Source organism: Pogonomyrmex barbatus, unplaced genomic scaffold, assembly GCF_055798465.1.
Source record: "Pogonomyrmex barbatus isolate J1 unplaced genomic scaffold, ASM5579846v1 scaffold9, whole genome shotgun sequence".
NCBI classification, from domain to species: Eukaryota; Metazoa; Arthropoda; class Insecta; order Hymenoptera; family Formicidae; genus Pogonomyrmex; species Pogonomyrmex barbatus.
This window is the reverse complement of record NW_028297193.1, coordinates 6,430,495-6,448,694: the sequence shown is the minus strand read 5'-3', so window position 1 is coordinate 6,448,694 and position 18,200 is coordinate 6,430,495. Positions and strand designations below refer to the sequence as shown.

General features: G+C 33.8%; 2 protein-coding genes across 7 annotated transcripts in view; one reads left to right on the top strand and one right to left on the bottom strand.

Annotated features, from left to right (window-relative positions):
• The first annotated feature begins 340 nt into the window (after nt 1–340).
• Nucleotides 341–16,279, top strand: stj (voltage-dependent calcium channel subunit straightjacket). Of its 6 annotated transcripts, none has more exons than XM_011645089.3 (19): nt 345–660; nt 1,423–1,609; nt 1,800–2,339; nt 2,512–2,919; nt 3,133–3,441; nt 3,830–3,886; nt 5,631–5,711; nt 6,290–6,364; nt 6,546–6,650; nt 6,858–6,929; nt 7,295–7,442; nt 9,363–9,414; nt 9,568–9,725; nt 9,811–9,940; nt 10,545–10,577; nt 11,604–11,881; nt 12,312–12,646; nt 13,244–13,495; nt 14,451–16,279. In XM_011645089.3, the coding sequence occupies exons 1-19, from the start codon at nt 578–580 to the stop codon at nt 14,832–14,834; spliced, it is 3,687 nt and encodes a 1,228-aa protein (XP_011643391.2). In that variant the 5' UTR covers nt 345–577; the 3' UTR covers nt 14,835–16,279. The 6 variants fall into 6 exon arrangements, with proteins under 6 accessions (XP_011643394.2, XP_011643391.2, XP_011643390.2 ...); XM_011645088.3 differs by having other exon boundaries at nt 9,348–9,414; XM_011645092.3 differs by lacking the exon at nt 14,451–16,279 and having other exon boundaries at nt 341–660; nt 9,348–9,414; nt 13,224–13,420.
• LOC105431111 (uncharacterized) overlaps nt 10,768–18,200 on the bottom strand; it is a 53,563-nt gene continuing 46,130 nt past the window's right edge. Inside the window, exon 8 of the mRNA XM_089084668.1 lies at nt 10,768–11,902. Coding sequence (XP_088940794.1) covers nt 11,894–11,902 — 9 coding nt within the window. The 3' untranslated portion in view covers nt 10,768–11,893. The remainder of the gene's footprint in view (nt 11,903–18,200) is intronic.

Genomic DNA, 18,200 nt, shown 5'->3' with positions numbered 1-18,200 from the left:
CACTATTTTATATTCGAAGTTGAAAATATAAAGGATAATTCACAACATCAACATCACTCATAAAAAATACAACATATACGAAGCAGTTACACATCAAAGACCTTCGATGATTTCTAATAGTAATAAACATATTGTTCAAAACAAAGATTTGCAATTTAGCACATAATAATAAGTCTTAATTCTCAACACCTCATCGATCCGCGATCAAATATTAATCTAAAATATATTGAAAAAGAAACGATGCTATCAGTTTTGGTCCTCGACAGTCAGCGTGGTTGTACGTTGTTCGCTCGTGCTTTCCGTGCGCAAGTCTGGCCAGAAAATCGATAAGCGAAAAGTGCTTATAGGCATCGAGCCTTTGTAGACCCCGTCGCCACCAAGTTAGTGAATACGCACGACGGCGACGACGACGACGACGACGACGACGACGACGACGGCGACGACGACAACGACGACGTCGTCGAGGAGAACGACCATAGGCATTCTTGATGTGAAACGTGAACTTCAGTTTACCGTGTTTTTACACGCAAACAACTTCCCAAACATCGGACCAAGGTGACCAGCAGGTGGGAAAGTTATGAAGCCCTGCTTCACACCTGTCGTTATTGTCTTGATCCTGATCGAGGCTCCCAATTATAGCGACAGCATTAATAGCAATATGTACGTATCTCGTGGTCTATTATCTGACTGTCCTGTGTTTCTGTGACTTCTTAATAGGATATCCTTGATTTATGTAGCAATAAAATGAATCTTAAAATGATTATTCTCCTTGCGCGATAGTAAAAGTGATAAGTAATATTTAGGTCAAAGGTGAAGGACTGTGTCTCTTCATTGAATCGTCGTATGACAGCATGTTCTACGAAACGGTGTTTTTGGGAGAGAAAAGCGTTTTTATTTAAACATTTTTATTTCGTTTAATTATTAGATATTTGCTTCACGAAAATTATTACAATCGTGTTTTATTGAGAATTAAATATAAACTCGATTATTAAATACTTTTAAATAATGCGATGTGATAAATGCGCATTTTTTCGGAGAAAGTATATATTTTTTCTCGTATTCTCGTGGACAAGAATTCATATTTATCAATTCACTTTAAGAAATGGATTTCTTTTGATGAATAAGATTACCGTCATTTCATTAGACTACTGCCGTATTCAATTAGCATTCATATAATATCATTGTCCGATGAACAAACTGCTTTCATCTATATTTTATTAGAATAAATTAATTATAAATTAATTATTCTTAACTTATTGCACTAATCTTGCCAAGAGAAAAAATAATTGTTGAAAAAGAAATAATAAAACAGTACAGATCTTTTACGAATAAAACAAAAGTAAAGCAAATATTTTTACCCCATGCTTTAATAAAAATTAAAATTATTATCTTATGATTATTTTACTCTTTTTTAATTGACAGATTGAAATTATGGGCGAACAAACTAGGCTTCGAGTTGTCGCAGTTGGGCAAGTACGTAACAAAAGTAGAGAGATTCGAAGAAAGCTACAAGACGGCCGAAGTCACACCACGTGACGGAAATGCCCTCGTCCGCGAGATCGCTAAAGATATCAAAGCTATGATGGAGTCCAAAATCTCAGCTATCAAGGTGAGATCTTTCAATTCATTCATTTTATTTATTAAAGTTCTTAAGTTAATTAGTTAAACTATTATACCTTCTTAAACTATAATAATAACCATCTTAACGTTCTATCATTACATCTCGTTTCTTTGAAACATAGTTCTTTGATTCTTTGAGACATGTCACAGGCTATATACGACTTTGTATTTGCTCTCAGAGAATCATGGATGTGGCTGAACAGTCGGCGTTATCATCCCCAAACGAAGACCCGCCAAAATCTTACGAATTCATCGACGCGAAGAACAATTCCATTGACCTCGAGTACAGTTCCCAGTTTGGCGGTAGTGTGAATCTTAACATGTCATCGGTGCACGTGCCCACGAATGTGTACGAGCGTGCGTCAGAGGTCATCCGGGCGATTAAATGGTCCGAGGCCCTCGATCGCATCTTTATCAATAATTATGAGCAAGACCCGTCGTTATCCTGGCAATACTTCGGCAGCGCGACGGGTTTCATGCGTCAATATCCCGCCACGAATTGGTACATGGAGCCGGTGGACCTTTTCGACTGCAGAACGAGAAGTTGGTACATCGAGGCGGCCACCAGCCCCAAGGACATTCTCATCATGATGGACACATCCGGTAGTATGACGGGTATACGGCGGGAGATTGCCAGACACGTAATAAACAACATTCTTGATACCCTTGGTAACAATGACTTCGTCAACATCATCACGTTCTCCAATGAGACTAAAGAAGTAAGAATCAATCGAAAAATTCTAATTAATCTAAAGTATTAAAAAAAAAAAAATTTTTAATTAAATTAATAAGTAAACGACCAATGTAATAAATAAATATGAGATAATTGTTCTTTGAAATTTATGCTCTTTAAGTTAATAAAATTACTAAACTTAATTGATACATTTGCAGGTAGTACCATGCTTCAACGATATTCTAGTTCAGGCGAATCTGGCAAATGTGCGTGAGTTGAAACAAGCCATTTCGCAACTCGAAACGGAAAGGATCGCCAACTTCTCTCTGGCTCTGACAACCGCTTTTGAACTACTCGAGTCATTCCGCACCGAACGAGAGGGTGCCAGATGCAATCAGGCAATCATGCTGATCACTGATGGTGTACCGTACAATTACGAGGAGATCTTTGAGGCATATAACTGGAAGGACAATCCGAAAGAGCCGCTGAAAGCCGACATGCCCGTAAGAGTATTTACCTATCTGATCGGTCGGGAAGTTGCGGACATGCGGGACATGCATTGGATGGCTTGCGCCAATAGAGGATATTACGTGCATCTGTGCACTCCGGCGGAAGTAAGAGAGGAGGTCAGTGAAGCGAGATTACTTTTAACCTTGACGAGCCTAAAACAATTTTAAGTTTCAAAAAAATTAGTATTAAAACTTTAATTTAAACTCATGATGTTCCGAATTATAGGAAAATGAGCATAGATGACGAAAAATTTTCGCAAGTTCGAACCGTTGAAAAACCTATTGCGTTATAACGACCTATAGTCCAAGTCATTATTAATCTTCTATTAGGTGTTGAAGTATGTACCGGTGATGGCAAGGCCCTTGGTGCTGGGACGCACGGACCACCCGACTGTCTGGACGCCTGTCTACGCCGACGTGACAGATCCGAAGATAACCGACTGGAAGTGGGAACAACGCGAAAGCGAGGAGCAGCAGGATCGTTTGCTGTTCTACCATAAGTATAAGAAGTATATGAACATGGAGGAGCAGGATCGACGATACATACAGCAGATGCGGTACGATCAGACCAGCGAATTGCAGGAGTACAAACTAATGACTTCGGTCAGCATGCCAGTGTTTGATCGACGCGAGAACGCGGTAAGATTTCTATTCTCACGTTATTTTACGTATAACGTCCAAGTCGGCCGACAGAAGGGTGACAATCGTTCGTCCGTGCGTTGTCGATAAAGGACAGCCTAAAAATTTAATTAAGTGTAATTAAGATCCTCCCTTTACATTGAAACAAAATAGCAGTTCTCTTCAGCAATCACATGTCAAATATCGCTCACTTTTTTCTTTATGTTGTCTGTGCTTTCATACGCTTTCACATTCTTCGCAACATTTCTATAAATTCTCTAATATCTCGAATGCATAAATGTGATTTCTTTGATTACCCAAGTACGGCAAAAGTCCTTCGCGAATCATGTTTCTTTGAGGTATATTCACAATGCATTTGCTTCGGTTTTAAGTTCCTCTTTGTCCACAGAACATCACAAGGCAGGTGCTGGTGAACGAAGCGTACTGGGTGTCAGAGACAAGAGAGGTTGGCAGCTAAAACAAAAAACTCAAGCAACATTGTTCTATGATGCATATAGTACATCCTGTATCTTTATCTTTCGTTTTCTTGCGATCAACCTACGATCTCATCTTTGCTATTGGCCGCTTGTTTAAATTATTAGACTCATCAATCTTTAAAAAATATTTGTTTTAAAATAATGTTAATTAAATAATATTTTTAGTAAAAAAATTTTTTCGATCTAATATTAGGTAGTGGATAAAAAATATAACCATCTTGTTGAAACGAGATCGTAGATGCGCATAGATCTCTTTTAGGTCCACATTCGACTCTCTGGTATCTTATGTTGATCTCTAATGCTAGTTACTGGGATTATTTCAAGTCATTAGGTAGGTTTAGGTACATTAGTCTACCCTGTGTCCTGTCGAGACGAGTAGAAAAAAAGGCAAAGTTCTGCCCGCCTGTTGGATTGCGTACGGCGAAAAATAATATTCTCGTAAAGATTGATTCGTAGAGATCGTTCTGCAGTGACTACTACATATCTATATAATGAGAGAGAAAAGTATTAACTGAAGGAGCAAGCAAATAGACTTTGTTTAAAAGAAGATCTTTATTTAAAAAGAAGATGTAGTTAATGAAATTAAAGTAATTGTATCTTAAAAGATTATCTCTTCTTACAGAAAATTTTACAAGAAAATCGAATTTGAAAACATAACGAAAGAATAAATATTTATTTTATGTAATTATAAGACAATAATTATTTCTTCTAAGCACTTGCTCCTTTTATCACAAGTAACAGCAGGCACGCACGTACACGAATAACACAAATTTTGGCAGTTTATTGAGTGCTAGATTTCGTTAGACCAGAGACATTCGTAGATCTAATTCGAGCGACGACCTCTCAAATTTATCTTAATTAATCTCACATATACACATACACATACTTCTGTGATGTCCAAACTAAATGAAAATTTGATCTCGCGTGCTTGCAATCGATATCATTTCCATATATCATATAAATATAAAATAATTTATTGAATTTTTCTTTCGAAATTGCAAAGAAAAGAAAGAAAGGTCGTCACTTTGAAAGAACGGAGCTAATTGTTACTTGAACTAACACTTAGGGTAGCCTGCGTCCAATGTTGTTAATTTAATCATAGAAAGAATTTGTTGTTTAATTATTATAGAGTTTTCATTGTGTCATCGTTATTATTATTATTATTATTATTATTATTATACACACACATATTGGAACAGTAGTTGAGCTAGTTATTACATCTAATCGCAAGAAATTCACACTTTTTTATTACTTGTCCCTCTCGCGCGCAATAAACATTTCTAAAGTATGTTGCTAACCATTGTTTTATGAAAACTTTTAAAAAATTTTGCAGTCTCTATTTTATGTACAATTTGCAATAATATTGAATGTCATACTAATAACTTGAACAAACTTAATATTCATGTTTCTTGAACGAAGATTGTATTAATATTGTAATACTGAAAATCAAGTCCATGTTCATTATTACACACGCGAGGGGTGATTATTTTTTATATATATGGTTTTTTGATATCAAAACGTGTTTATGTAGACGAACTCATTGTGATAGAACGTTGTTGGAGAAGGTAGATACGCTTCTGGTTATGCGACTTGAGATGATGATAATTCGTAATTTATTTCGACATAATAACGTTGTCATGATATGATAGACGCGTCACGCAATGCGACATAACGCAGGTTCTTTAATTAACGTATTAATAATTTTCTGCGCAGACGATGATCGCCAATCTCCTTGGTGTGGCCGGCACGGATGTACCAATCGAAGAAATCAAGAAACTGATGATTCCTCATATGGTAAGCAATACTGTATCTTATATATTTTTATATTTTATTTTACAACAAATTTATTATTAGCAATTAACTATAAGCAATTATAATTAAATAAATGTAGATAATATTGATTCAGAATATTAATATTCAAAATATAATATTATAGGGTCAAGATTTATAAATTGACAATTAATTAAGAATTAAAATAAAAATTAATTAAAATTAATTGAAACTAAATTCAGTGAATATAAAAATCAATTGATCGAAATCTATTATTATTTTTATATGTATTTTTCTAACTTTTATCGCCTGAGGCTCTTATTGATATAAATCATAAAATTATAAAATTATAAAGATAAAATCATCGATAATAAATATTACGTGATTAAGCAATATGATATTACAAAAAATAAATAAAACACTTAAATGATGAGTCAAATGCCTCTTTAGATACCGAACACGACGAATCTATTAAGAAGAATGACATGAAAATGCTATTAATATTCATTATATCCTTTATGATGGCGATAATGCATCAATTGACGTTGACAACAAATGCAAATCACGATAATCTTCTCTTTCTTTTTCCTGTGTGAGAGCAGCTCGGCGTCAACGGTTATGCTTTCATCGTGACCAATAATGGTTTCATCCTGATTCATCCCGATCTCCGACCAGTGGTAATGTTTTTTTTTTAATTATAATATCGTATTTAACATTTTTTCGCGTATACATATTTGTATCTTAATATAACACGCTTACGTTATATGAAATTTTACTATTTTTTTATTACATTGAATTTTTGACATAACAAAATAAAAATAAATGTAAATAGTAGAAATAATATGCGTGTAAAAATAGTTTCAGGGTATTTTAAAGCCAGCGTACAATAGCGTTGATATGGCGGAGGTTGAACTGATGGATAATGATAAAAATCCCAGAGAATTCGACGAAGGAATCATCATGGTAAATACGAAAAAAAAAAAGAATCAATAAAGTTCTTTTCTAAGTTTCTTTTCTTTTCGTAAATTTCAATAATTTCTATTTGATAATTTTTGTAATAAAAGTAGAACATGAATGACACGCTTTCAAAGTTTGAGCAATATCGTGAAATATTACACGTGCAGTCGGCAATTAATAAATTATTACATATTAGTGTTGCATTTTCCACAGTTTCGCAACGATGTAGTAAATCAGATAAATGGTAGCGTGACACTTCATACAAAGTATCATTACGATGACATGGTGAGTACATTATTTCAATATTTAACATTAAGTATCCATAAATGTGGATAAAACAATTTACACAATGACGATCACAATTTTTTTACAATGATGATTAAAGAACTTTCAATATTCTCGTTTCAGAGAGCAAATAATATCAAAGATAATAATGTATAATAGTACAATATTCTTAAAACTCGATGTTTTTTTTTTTTTTCATTATATCGTTTTATCACTCAAATTGTTCATAAAAAACAGCTTTAATTTGAATTCACACGTTCCCATTCGTTTATGTAGAAATTTAAACTTCTTGCATTTCTGAAGAAATAAGAAAACTTTAATGTGAAATCATGTCTCATGTTTAATTGATATGTTCACCTGTCTAGAAACGTGTCGGCAGAGTAAAAAGGAAATACGATTACACGGGAATAATGAACACACCGTTCACGGTAGTGGTCAGTTTGCCCGAGTACAATAACGCTGGAAGTTACCGGGTGCATGCTACCGAGGAAATACATCGATCTCACGTTAAAGGTACGTATTTCAATTCTGACAAGCTATCTTGCAGCGACGAAAGCTTCTAATATTATCGAACTATTTAATTCGAACAATTAAATTAATTGTTTTCAGTGACATACATTTTCTTGAAAATGCTACTAGTGGTCCGAAATTATTTCATGCAGAATGTTGAGTATTGTTATTTGAACTGCAAATCGCACAGGTAATGAAAAGATCTGAGACTCCTGCTGATTTACCGCAGTTTTTTGAACTGACACCAGGAACGAGAAAATATTAATGAAAATTCTTGTAAAATAAATAATGATTTGTTTCGTTAAAATAACGTTTTCACTTGATAGAACAGACTTATAAAGTATATTGAAAACTTTTCTTTCAATTCCTTTCTAAAAAAAAAGATATGACATCAATTCGCATCTCTCGAAGTTTATTGTTGTCGTTAATTGGTTCTCTCGCTGCGCTAACTTCGTGAGTAGCTATCATTGTATTGATCTCACAGCAAGGATCGTTTTGTTGACAATTGTGTATTAGGAAGTTAAAAATATTGTTATGTTAGATTAGGCGCTTCGCTTTTTCTCCATACGGCGGCTCGACTTCATTCGGCCGCTGAAGCTCGCGTATTATATTAATTTTTGCTCTTGTGTTGAAAAAGATAAATGGCTCACGCCAGCGCGATTGTAATATTTGTAATATAAATTTTTGATGTCCCGAAGGTAACAAATTCAACACATACGAATACGAACGAACTGACGGCAGAAATTAAGCAGAATTTGTAACGATTTGATGGCAGATTGACAACAAAACTGCAGATTTTATTGTGGGTAGTTGTGGGCATTTATTGGTGACAAAATCTATTCGATTTCATATCAATTTGTTGCATAACATATCAACAGACTTTGTCGACAAATCATGATTTTAATGCGAAACAGATTGCTATGGATTTAAAATCGAATTTGCTGCCTATCTGCCAGTGAACAGATAGCTTTTTACTATATGGTTATTAATTACTAAAATGAAAGAAGAATTTTCGATATATTTTGCAAATCTGTTTTATTAAGTACAAATGTAATTTTATTGAAAAAAACATTTCTATTTTAATGTGTGTTTTCCAAGAATTTTCATCAAGTGTTTTCTTGTTTCTGACATTATAATTCAAGATGTGAATCAGTAGGAGCTTTAATAATGAGTGACTATAGAAATTTTTACAAATAAATAGGCACAAACAATATTTCTTCTTCTTAAGTATCTTATTTTATACAAGTTATAGGCATACAATGATTAAGCAAACTACAAAGTTTTATTATAAAGTTTTGACTCTGTATGCAGTTCAGTTTGAAAAATGTTCGTGAGTTTTGTGTTGCATTAATTGTGAAAATACCTAGAGTTTCCAATAGAAAATGTATTTCTGCAGAAAGTTATATCTCATAAATATTTTCATGTTAATAATAATGTTAATTTTTGTCATAAATTCTAGGAAATATCTACGATATTTATTACGTCTGCAATTTAATTAATGTCAAGTTTATTGTTACAGTGCTATGAACAATTTCTAATTAACTCAAATAATAACTGAATATAAAACAATTTTTTTCAAGCAAAAATTGCGGTTGATCATTAATTCTATTTTTACGGCTACAAATTTTATACTTATAAAATTATAAATATAATTATAAGTAAAATTATAAGTATTACAATTAGTTATACATTTTTATTTATATACTTTTACTCATAATGAAAGCGCGACAATGGCGCAAAATTACTGCTATATTGCATTCAAATCTTAGACTTATATTTAAAATGATAACAGTTTCAATTTCTGCTTCGGACGCTAAATTAAATATCTTTTCCTTTTTTACTTGTTCGAGGCTTTCGTCGCTGATTTCGATCGTCTATGTCAAATTTGAACGAATTGAACTATTGTAGGGAAAAACGTGACAGATTACTTCGCGGGTCATAACTGGCGGGTGCACCCCCATTGGATGTATTGCAAGTAAGTCTTATAATAATTCATCATGAGATTTATTTCTTTTAACTGTAACTAAAATTAAATTTAGATATAACTAAAAAGAATAGGTCTATGAACTAATAGAAATGGAAAAATCTCGTGGGCTTGCCTATACGAACCTTTTGTTGCAAATGTTAGGTATCATTACGAGGGTGAACACAGGTTCAACACCTCGGAGTTGCAGCTCCTACACTTTCTGGAGCGTACCCGCCTGCCAGGCTGGAAGTGGATCGATATGAAGCAACGATCCCAACCGCCGGAATACTCCGCTACGAATTCCAATTTTAGCCCTCATCGTAAGTCTTTTTGTCTTTTTGCATTCGACAAAATTATTTTCAGCTATATTAAAATTAATTAGAATATACTTAAAATTCTTCACAGCAAATTCTTACAAGGCCGACAAGAACTCATACTATTGTGACAGAAATCTGCTGCTCAGTTTGGTATACGATGCTAAGGTAACCGAATGGTTTGCTCAGCAAACCTCAACAAATCCCAACGCCCAAGGAGGGTGAGTATAATTTTAATTTATTAATCAATATAAGGATATTCTACACAGCATAACCAGATTACTGGGAAAAACGATGAATAAATTTCCTTTTCCCTGTTATTCATGTAAACGAGTGTACGATTAATCAGTCATGAATCTGAAATTAAATTAATTATTACATTTATTGAAATTAACAACATTTTATTGTTGTATGATGTTGATTTATAAAAAGAATTACCAATCAGAATTCTAATAAAAATTTAACAGAATTAAATCCGAATTTATAAGATTAGAAATAGCATAAAAAATTTTTGTAAAATAGAATATAAAAAATGAAACATAAATGTGGAGCAAATAAAAAAAGATCGAACGATTAATCGTTGCTTGACGCGTCTTTAGGACGGAGATCACTCTTTCTCTATCACTGTTTCCTTCTCTATCAGAAAATTAAAATTTACACGTGCTCACTTTTACACACAAAACACTCCGTCCCGTGTTTTATTTTGTTTCTCTATTTTACGCACAGTTATGTTTTTCTATTTCTCTTGTTTTTCTTGTTTCTATGAGGATAAAAGATTCATCTGTTCCTTTGAACTAATGTACTTACCACTTTGACGCCATGCAGACCTTTAGCTAGGCTGATGAATCAGATGCCCAGGTAACGCCATCACAACGCACCTTACATTCTTAGAAAATAACTAATTAACTTTCAACTGTTCGTCATATACTATATAATGCCGGCTTTCCCTATCTTGTTTTTCTCTTCTAGCTCTATTTTTCCCTCTCTCTTTCTCTTTCTTTCTCTTTCTCTGTCACAGAATATGTTCAAATTTTTTTTACCTTCCATCTTTTCTGTCTAGAAATTTACATTTATTATCTTCTTTATAATTGCAAAAAATTCTTATATTGACTTTTACAAACGAATTGGCAGACTTATATTTGTTATAATTCTTCTTAAGTTAATTCGCTTCTATTGTAAAGTATTTGCTCAGTATTTATTCCTATTAATATAATCTTATCTCGTTTCTGCTTGTTTCTTCTTATTTGTATTCTCTTTTCGTCTTTCGACACTGTGAGGTCGGCGCAAATTAGCCTGCAAGTCGCCGTAGGGCAAATGTCATCTTCCAGAAAACAAAAGCCTGAAGAGGAGGAACGCTTTGCGAGCAACACTGCAAAAGCAAGAGGACTTTCCCGATGTGCAATTGATTGATTGCTTTATAATAGTGTCTTCAAAAATATATGTTCATTTGCGTCATGTTTCACAAAAAGACAATTCTCTTTTTTGTTAAACATTTTATAATACAATTATCTTATTTTATTATTTAATTAATCCGATAATTAAGCTAATAAAAAAATAATGCTAAAATCGTGTTTTACTTTTAACAAATTATATTGATTTTTCATGAACAATAATTATTCGTAGTCGTGAAATCAGAATAAGAAGATAGTTACGATAATCTCTTATTCTTTTTTACTTGATTCTTCAAATTCTAAACAAATGACGCAAAGGAACTGTGAGCTTGCATATTGCGAATTTAAAGAACCCTAAGAATCATATAAGTCGTATAGGTGTATAGCTAATGTATATTTTTAAATGATTCCTGTACGAAAGACTGAGTAAACGCTAGTTCAAGTCGTAGACGATCCGAATCACTATCTCTGAAGTGTTTTTCTTTTCCCGTAGGAAGCAATTCAATCAACGTTTTGGAGTGGTCCTAGCCTTTGTGGCCACACATAGCGGGCTGACCAGATGGCAGGATTATCTTCTAGTAGACGAGGATATGCCATTACCGGATAATCATTTTAGCAAGCTATACCCTCGTGCCATTGACGAAGTGTGGTACAAACGAGCAGTCGAACAATACTACGTAAACCCGGACAGCTTCGTCTTCTCCGTGCCAATCAATGACACGGGTGCCGACAACACCACTCTAGTCACTGCCAGTCGTGCTGTATTTGTCGGTAAATCGACATTCAAGTCTCCTATCAAATTAAAAAAAGAATGTATTTCTTCCAAACATAGATTTATCATCTTGTCTATTTTTAAAAATTTCGTCAATAGCTCAAGATAAAAGCGTCCAGAATTATCATGTCAAGTAGTAAATTGTTATCAAATGACAACACTTTTACTAACGTTTTACTACGTCTTAATAACTTCTAATGTTAATAAAATGTCATTGAAACGTCACTGTTATTTGACATTACTTTGTTTATTTAGGAATCATAAAATTTGTGAAATATCAAATAACATTATTCCAAATATTTGTACAAATTTAAGCTCTCAGATATTAAACTTTAACGCTATGGGAGGATTTAAATTAACATAATCTATAATTTAAGTTGTGTGTATGACAAAAAAAGCATATATTAAATCTTGAAAATAAATTTGCAGAAAAGAAAGCACCGGCTGCGGTGGTCGGCTTCCAATTTCAGCACACTGCCCTTCAAGCGCTTTTTCAAAATATAACGTTTAACTGCCCTGTTGATGGTAAATGTCGGAAGCACTGCGGTGATGATGATTGGGCATGTTATCTTATCGATAATAATGGATACGTAATCGCTGCCGAGGACGAGGTGGACGCCGGTAGATTCTTCGGCGAGATCAGAGGTCCGATAATGGACAGTTTAGTCAAAGAAAATGTCTTTGAAAGGATAAGAATCTTCGATTATCAGGCGGTGTGTTCCAAGAATACAAGAACCAATAATGCCGGCAACTCCCTTCTTACCGTAAGCACTTTCTATTGCGATAATAATATTATTCATCAAGAATAGTAGTCAAAGAAAAAAATTGAACAAAATATGTTTTTAATATATTCTCTATAACAATTATAACCAATCTTAAGCAACTTTTGAAAGGATATTAATTTCTTGATGATACAAAAATCAATGTTACTTTTTCAATTTTCTTTCAGTGAAGAAATATAAGTAACAAAAACCTGGCATAACGATTATTATGTTCATTATAATGATTATTATGATTAAAATATTATAATTTATAATGATTAGACATTACAAATATACTTTGCGCGCGCTGCGCACGCGCTATTTATCTTTTTCAATACAAGAGCAAAAATTAATGTAATGCTATTATACTACTGTTACACTATAATATTTTTAACTTCTTGATATACAATTATCAAAACGATCCTTTGTGAGATCAATGACAGCTATTAGCGCAGCGAGAGAATCGGCATTGTGGAAAAGCGTCAACAATAAACTTTGAGAAAATTTCAAGAGATACGAGCATCGATCTTATGCCTTTTTTTTAGAAAGAATATATATCAAAGATTTATCTGTTAAATAGAAAAAAATATTATGTCGCAGCCATGGAAGCACTTCCAGAAAACAATGTCGTGGGTAATCAGTCAAGCTGCTTGGGCTTGGGCGAAAACGGGAATAATGGATTCCGATCACGCGGAAGCATATGGCTACATTAGCGACGATGAATCAGCTATTCATGAAGATGATCACGACAGCGAGGAGAAACCTCTGCCAGTTGATTCAAAGGATGAAAGATTTTTTGATCCAAATATTTGGTTAATCAACCGTACGCGTCCAGAAGTATGCGATCAAGAGGTGAATTTGAATTTAAAAGTTATACATTATTATATTAAAATTACGGATTATAATTGTATCAAATATAATTTTATTTAAAAAAAAAATTGATTAAAAAAATTGAATGATAAAAGAATTGTAGATGTCCAGAGAACATTTGACATCTCTTAAGAATGTTCTAAAAATTTTAAGACATTTTTTTAGACATTTTAGACATTTTAAAATTATCAGAAAGACATCTTATAGATGTCTTATGTCCCATTTTTTATGTCATTGAAATGTCATAGACATCTTATTTTTTTATGTCTGATTTTTGATGTGTTATAGTCATCTGTAAGATGATTAAAAAGACATCTTAAATTTTTAAAATATCTTTAAGATGTTTTAGATCAGAATATTCTCTGGGTAAATGATTCCAATATTACATAACTTTTATATAACTAATTATATTATAGTTATTTCTTTGGCATTTTAATTAATAATTGTATTAAAATAATATTTAATTTACTTTCATCTTTGAGTCTCCCATTTGGAAAGACTTCATTTAAATAAAATCCCATGTTAAGAATTCACTTCAAAAAATCATTTCATTAGAAGAGATAATAATTTGATAATAATTTGATAAGAAATAATAATTTGAGATAATCTCACAATATTGTGCCTTCTATATCCTATATGATTTTTATTTACGAGAAATAAAACTTCCATCTAGAGACATCTAGTGATATCTGCCGCATGCTAAATTAATCTTAAAGACATTCTAAAAGAGATGTTTGTAAGACTTGACTAAAAAACGTCTTTTAATAAAGTTTTAAAGATGTCCTCTCTTTTAAGATGTTGGACGTTAACGTCTTTCAGACATACATGTTCTCTAGGTGGCTAATATTAATACATCTAAAAGTTTCTTAACAACTAAAATATTTCTAAATAGACTATTTCTTCATTAAAATTCAATGTTTACATATCGAATTTACAGGTACACTTATACACGCGCAACACCTCATTCGATGCATTCGATGCGTTGGATGCGGATGATTGCGTGAGACCGTACATGGTGCAGCCGGTGGGTCATAGCAATATGCTGCTAGTGGTGGTGAACAACATGTGTTCTGAAACAACATTTCCACTGTTGCGCGTCAAGCCTGAGGAGGTGATCTATGGGAACAACACGCTAGTTTGCCAGAAAGCGCTCGCTGGTCTCAAGCGAAAGCGACCACAATCCTGTATACGTTCGAACCCTCGCGAAAGCGAAATCAAAAAACAGTGTGGCCTGGCAACAAATGCCAGATCAAATTTGCTCCTTTTAATATTATTGCTGGTGTACGCACTAAAGGACAGGAGTATTTTCCTCCTCGGCTAAAATCAAGTTGATTTCACAGCCAATAATCAGTGTCAAACTAGTCGACAATGAAATTCACAATTCAATACGTTGCAAATAGAACAGACTCTTGCCTGGCCGAGCGTGGATATTTACTAAATTGTATACCAAATTGTCTTATTCGGCGACCGGAATTGCTATATGGCACAGATTTGAACAATTCTCCATTTGATTATTCATTGATTTCTCCAATCAATGAATTATTCGTTTCTTCGCAAGGAATCATAGCTACATTTGATTTGAAAGAAAAAAAGAAAAAACCTAAATAAAAGGAGAATGTAAGGCTGATGTCCCATGGCGCGGAAATCCACAGCGGAATGGAATGCGCGAACCAAAAGTAAAAGAACGTCACAGTAAAAGAACGAACAGAATAAACGAGTTTTCTTTTGATTCCTTCGCTGTGATTGGTTTGCGCGTTCCGCTGGATTTCCGCGCCATGGGACACCAGCCTAATAAGCAGAGAGAAATGATGAAAATAACTAACTTTTCCTCTTTTTCCAAAATATGTTTTTTTGTATTAATTATATTTCGTGATTCTCCAACTGTACATCAAGTCTGTACATGAATGCTTTGAGATATTCTGTGCTCTCTATTTTCTCTTAGTACTTTAAATTTTTTGTGTGGGCGCAGAGATGAATTGTTCTATATGATGTTCTATTAACGTGTTATCCGATCCTGCCCGGTACATCCAGTTTCTACGCGAGTAATATGATCAATCAAATGTGGCGAACGCAATCGATATCAAAATGTGTGCTAAGATACAAAATTGTCCTCCATCGTCATCGATTGTCAATTCAAATTAGATGATCAGAATTAAATGCGCTTAGCGTAGAATCGTTCGCTAACACATTTTCGATCATCCCATTTTCGACGTAGATAGGACAAGTGAATGATATGAAATGGCTCTGGATATATTATAGAAGCAATGTAGGCAGTTTAAATAACTAACTCGTTGAGATGTAGATTTTTCTAGCTGTCGGAGCAGGGTCACGTATTCACATGGTACATGTTTACACTACGATGTACGTGCTTTTGTATATTATAAATTGATTGCGGCGCAAAAAAGCGACGCGTCATATCTACAAAAGATTACGAAATGTTAATTTTGTATCGCTGTATCATACTGAGATGCGTGTATGTATGTGTGTATGTAAAAAGAAGTGTGTGCCTTTGTACACGCGATTAAGATAAAAAGAAGAAGAAGGAGGAATACAAGGTCTTGTTGTATGTTTATCGAATAAATATCGAACGTTCTATATATTATCGCTAACTCTAGCTCTCGAATGATGGCCTCGTCGTGAAAACGAGTTCCGTTCGAGGAACGGGGGATGTTGTTTGTATTACATAGAGTTTATTACAATTTGCTATGTACAGCTTGCCTATGTAAAACGAGGATGTTTTCGTATCAAAATAACTTTTCAAAAGAAGACTAGACTTTACTTAAACCTCAATTGCGCCTCCAATCGTTTCGTTATTTCTAGCGAGTATTAACTTTTTTGCATACACACGTATTCCTGTCTCTTTTTTTGGTTTCTCTATTGCCTTTCTATTCCTTAAAAAAATATTTCCTTGAAAAAAAAAATGATTAAAAACTCTATTTTAATTAATATTCTATGATGATTATTAATTGTTTAATTTTATATCTAATCACATATCATTAACTGTTTTTAAATTGAAAGTGAAAGTCCTAATGCACCTGTTTGATAGCAATACCAGTACAATTTAAATTTAGCGCGATTATTATTATTTGTCACTAGAGGTGCGATCCAGGGTGTGAAGGGAAAGATGTCCCGGTCAATAGAAACTCATACAGTTATCCTATGGTTGAAATATTATCTTAAATGGGTGCTTTCCATTTAATGACGCAAGTCGACACAAGTATCATTCTATCTTTTTTGACTTTCAATGATTAACAAGGACAAAATGCTACTTGTGTCGACTTGTGTTATTAAATGGAAAGCACTCAATATAAGAACTGACTATGAATATCGGTCTTAAAGATGTTTCTTAAAGTCGGGTCTACAATAGGTGATTTAAACCTTAAGCCATAAGAAATGGACGAATCATAATCAAAGAATAGGAGAATAATCAACTATGATTGGATGATGGGTTCTTGTTAATCATTGAAAGTCAAGAAAGATAGAATGATACTTGTGTCAACTTGTCACTAAATGAAAAGCATCCATTTAAAATCGTCTTAAGATAATATTTCAACCAATAGGATAATTGTATAAGTTTATTTAAGACAATCTTAAATATAAGGACTGACTATGAATATCGGTCTAAGTGTCGGTCCACAATAAGTATTTAATCTTTAAGTCGTAAGAAATTGACCAATCATAGTCGATTATTCTTTTCATATTCGATTATAATTGGTCAATTTTTTACTTCTTAAAGCTTAAATCACCTATTGTGGACCGACACTGAAATATTTCATAAAAACTAAACTCTAAAGAACTCTAAAGAACTCTAAAGAACTCTAAAAGATCTTGAAGTTGTAACGGTACGTCCCTGCACGGTCGGTGAAGGTACTGAAAGATATTTATTAGATTCGAAAAAATAAACGGAGACGACTGGATTTGAACTCGGGATCCCTCGTTTACTAATCTGACACTTAGTCTGCATCATGACGGCTCCTCTCTGTTAGTTGTTTATATTCCGAATCTCTTTCATAATCGCTTACGGTCGTCTAATTCTTACAATACGGTATGGGAGCGGGAACATAGTTCGGGAGCTCGGAAGTGCTCGTCGGATGCCAAGGTTCGGTTTATAGAAGAAATCACGATGTTTAAGCTTGATTAAAAATAAATTAACAATTATTTGCAGCATTTATTTTACGAGATGTTAACAAAAGTCGCTTTTTATCAGTGGCGTGACGCCGTTCGCATATGATTCGAAATATAAACAGCTAACAGAGAGAAGCCGTCGCGGTCGTGCAGATTAAGTGATAGTAAGCGAGGGATCCCGAGTTCAAATCCAGTCGGCCTCTGTTTATTTTTCCGAATCTAATAAATATCTTTCAATACTGAGAAATACGCTCGGTATTCTGGTCGGAGCGGAAAATCTTTCCTTCCGACTTTTCGGAAAGAAGGACGAGAAGAATATTGAGAACACTATTACTCTCGTATCGATCGGATCGGATCGGAGTATCGGAGCAAACGGGTCGGATGGTCGGATGGGACTGGATCTTTTTGTCGAAATTCGCGCTGGGTTTATATACCCATTTTTGCGCTATATTAACGCGTGATTTATTAAAAATTATTTAGCAAAACAGCTGATCTGTCATGCCGTTGGCGCGTGATAGATCAGCGGCGCGCGTGTATCGCTCGGTCGTATTCGGGAATGTTC

Excerpts from the sequence above, each read along its gene's own strand:
- stj (XM_011645088.3), top strand. The coding sequence starts at position 578 with ATGAAGCCCTGCTTCACACCTGTCGTTATTGTCTTGATCCTGATCGAG. Across the intron at positions 2,920-3,132 it reads CGGCGGAAGTAAGAGAGGAG|GTGTTGAAGTATGTACCGGT; the intron begins GTCAGTGAAGCG and ends ATCTTCTATTAG. Across the intron at positions 13,496-14,450 it reads CAGAAGTATGCGATCAAGAG|GTACACTTATACACGCGCAA; the intron begins GTGAATTTGAAT and ends TCGAATTTACAG.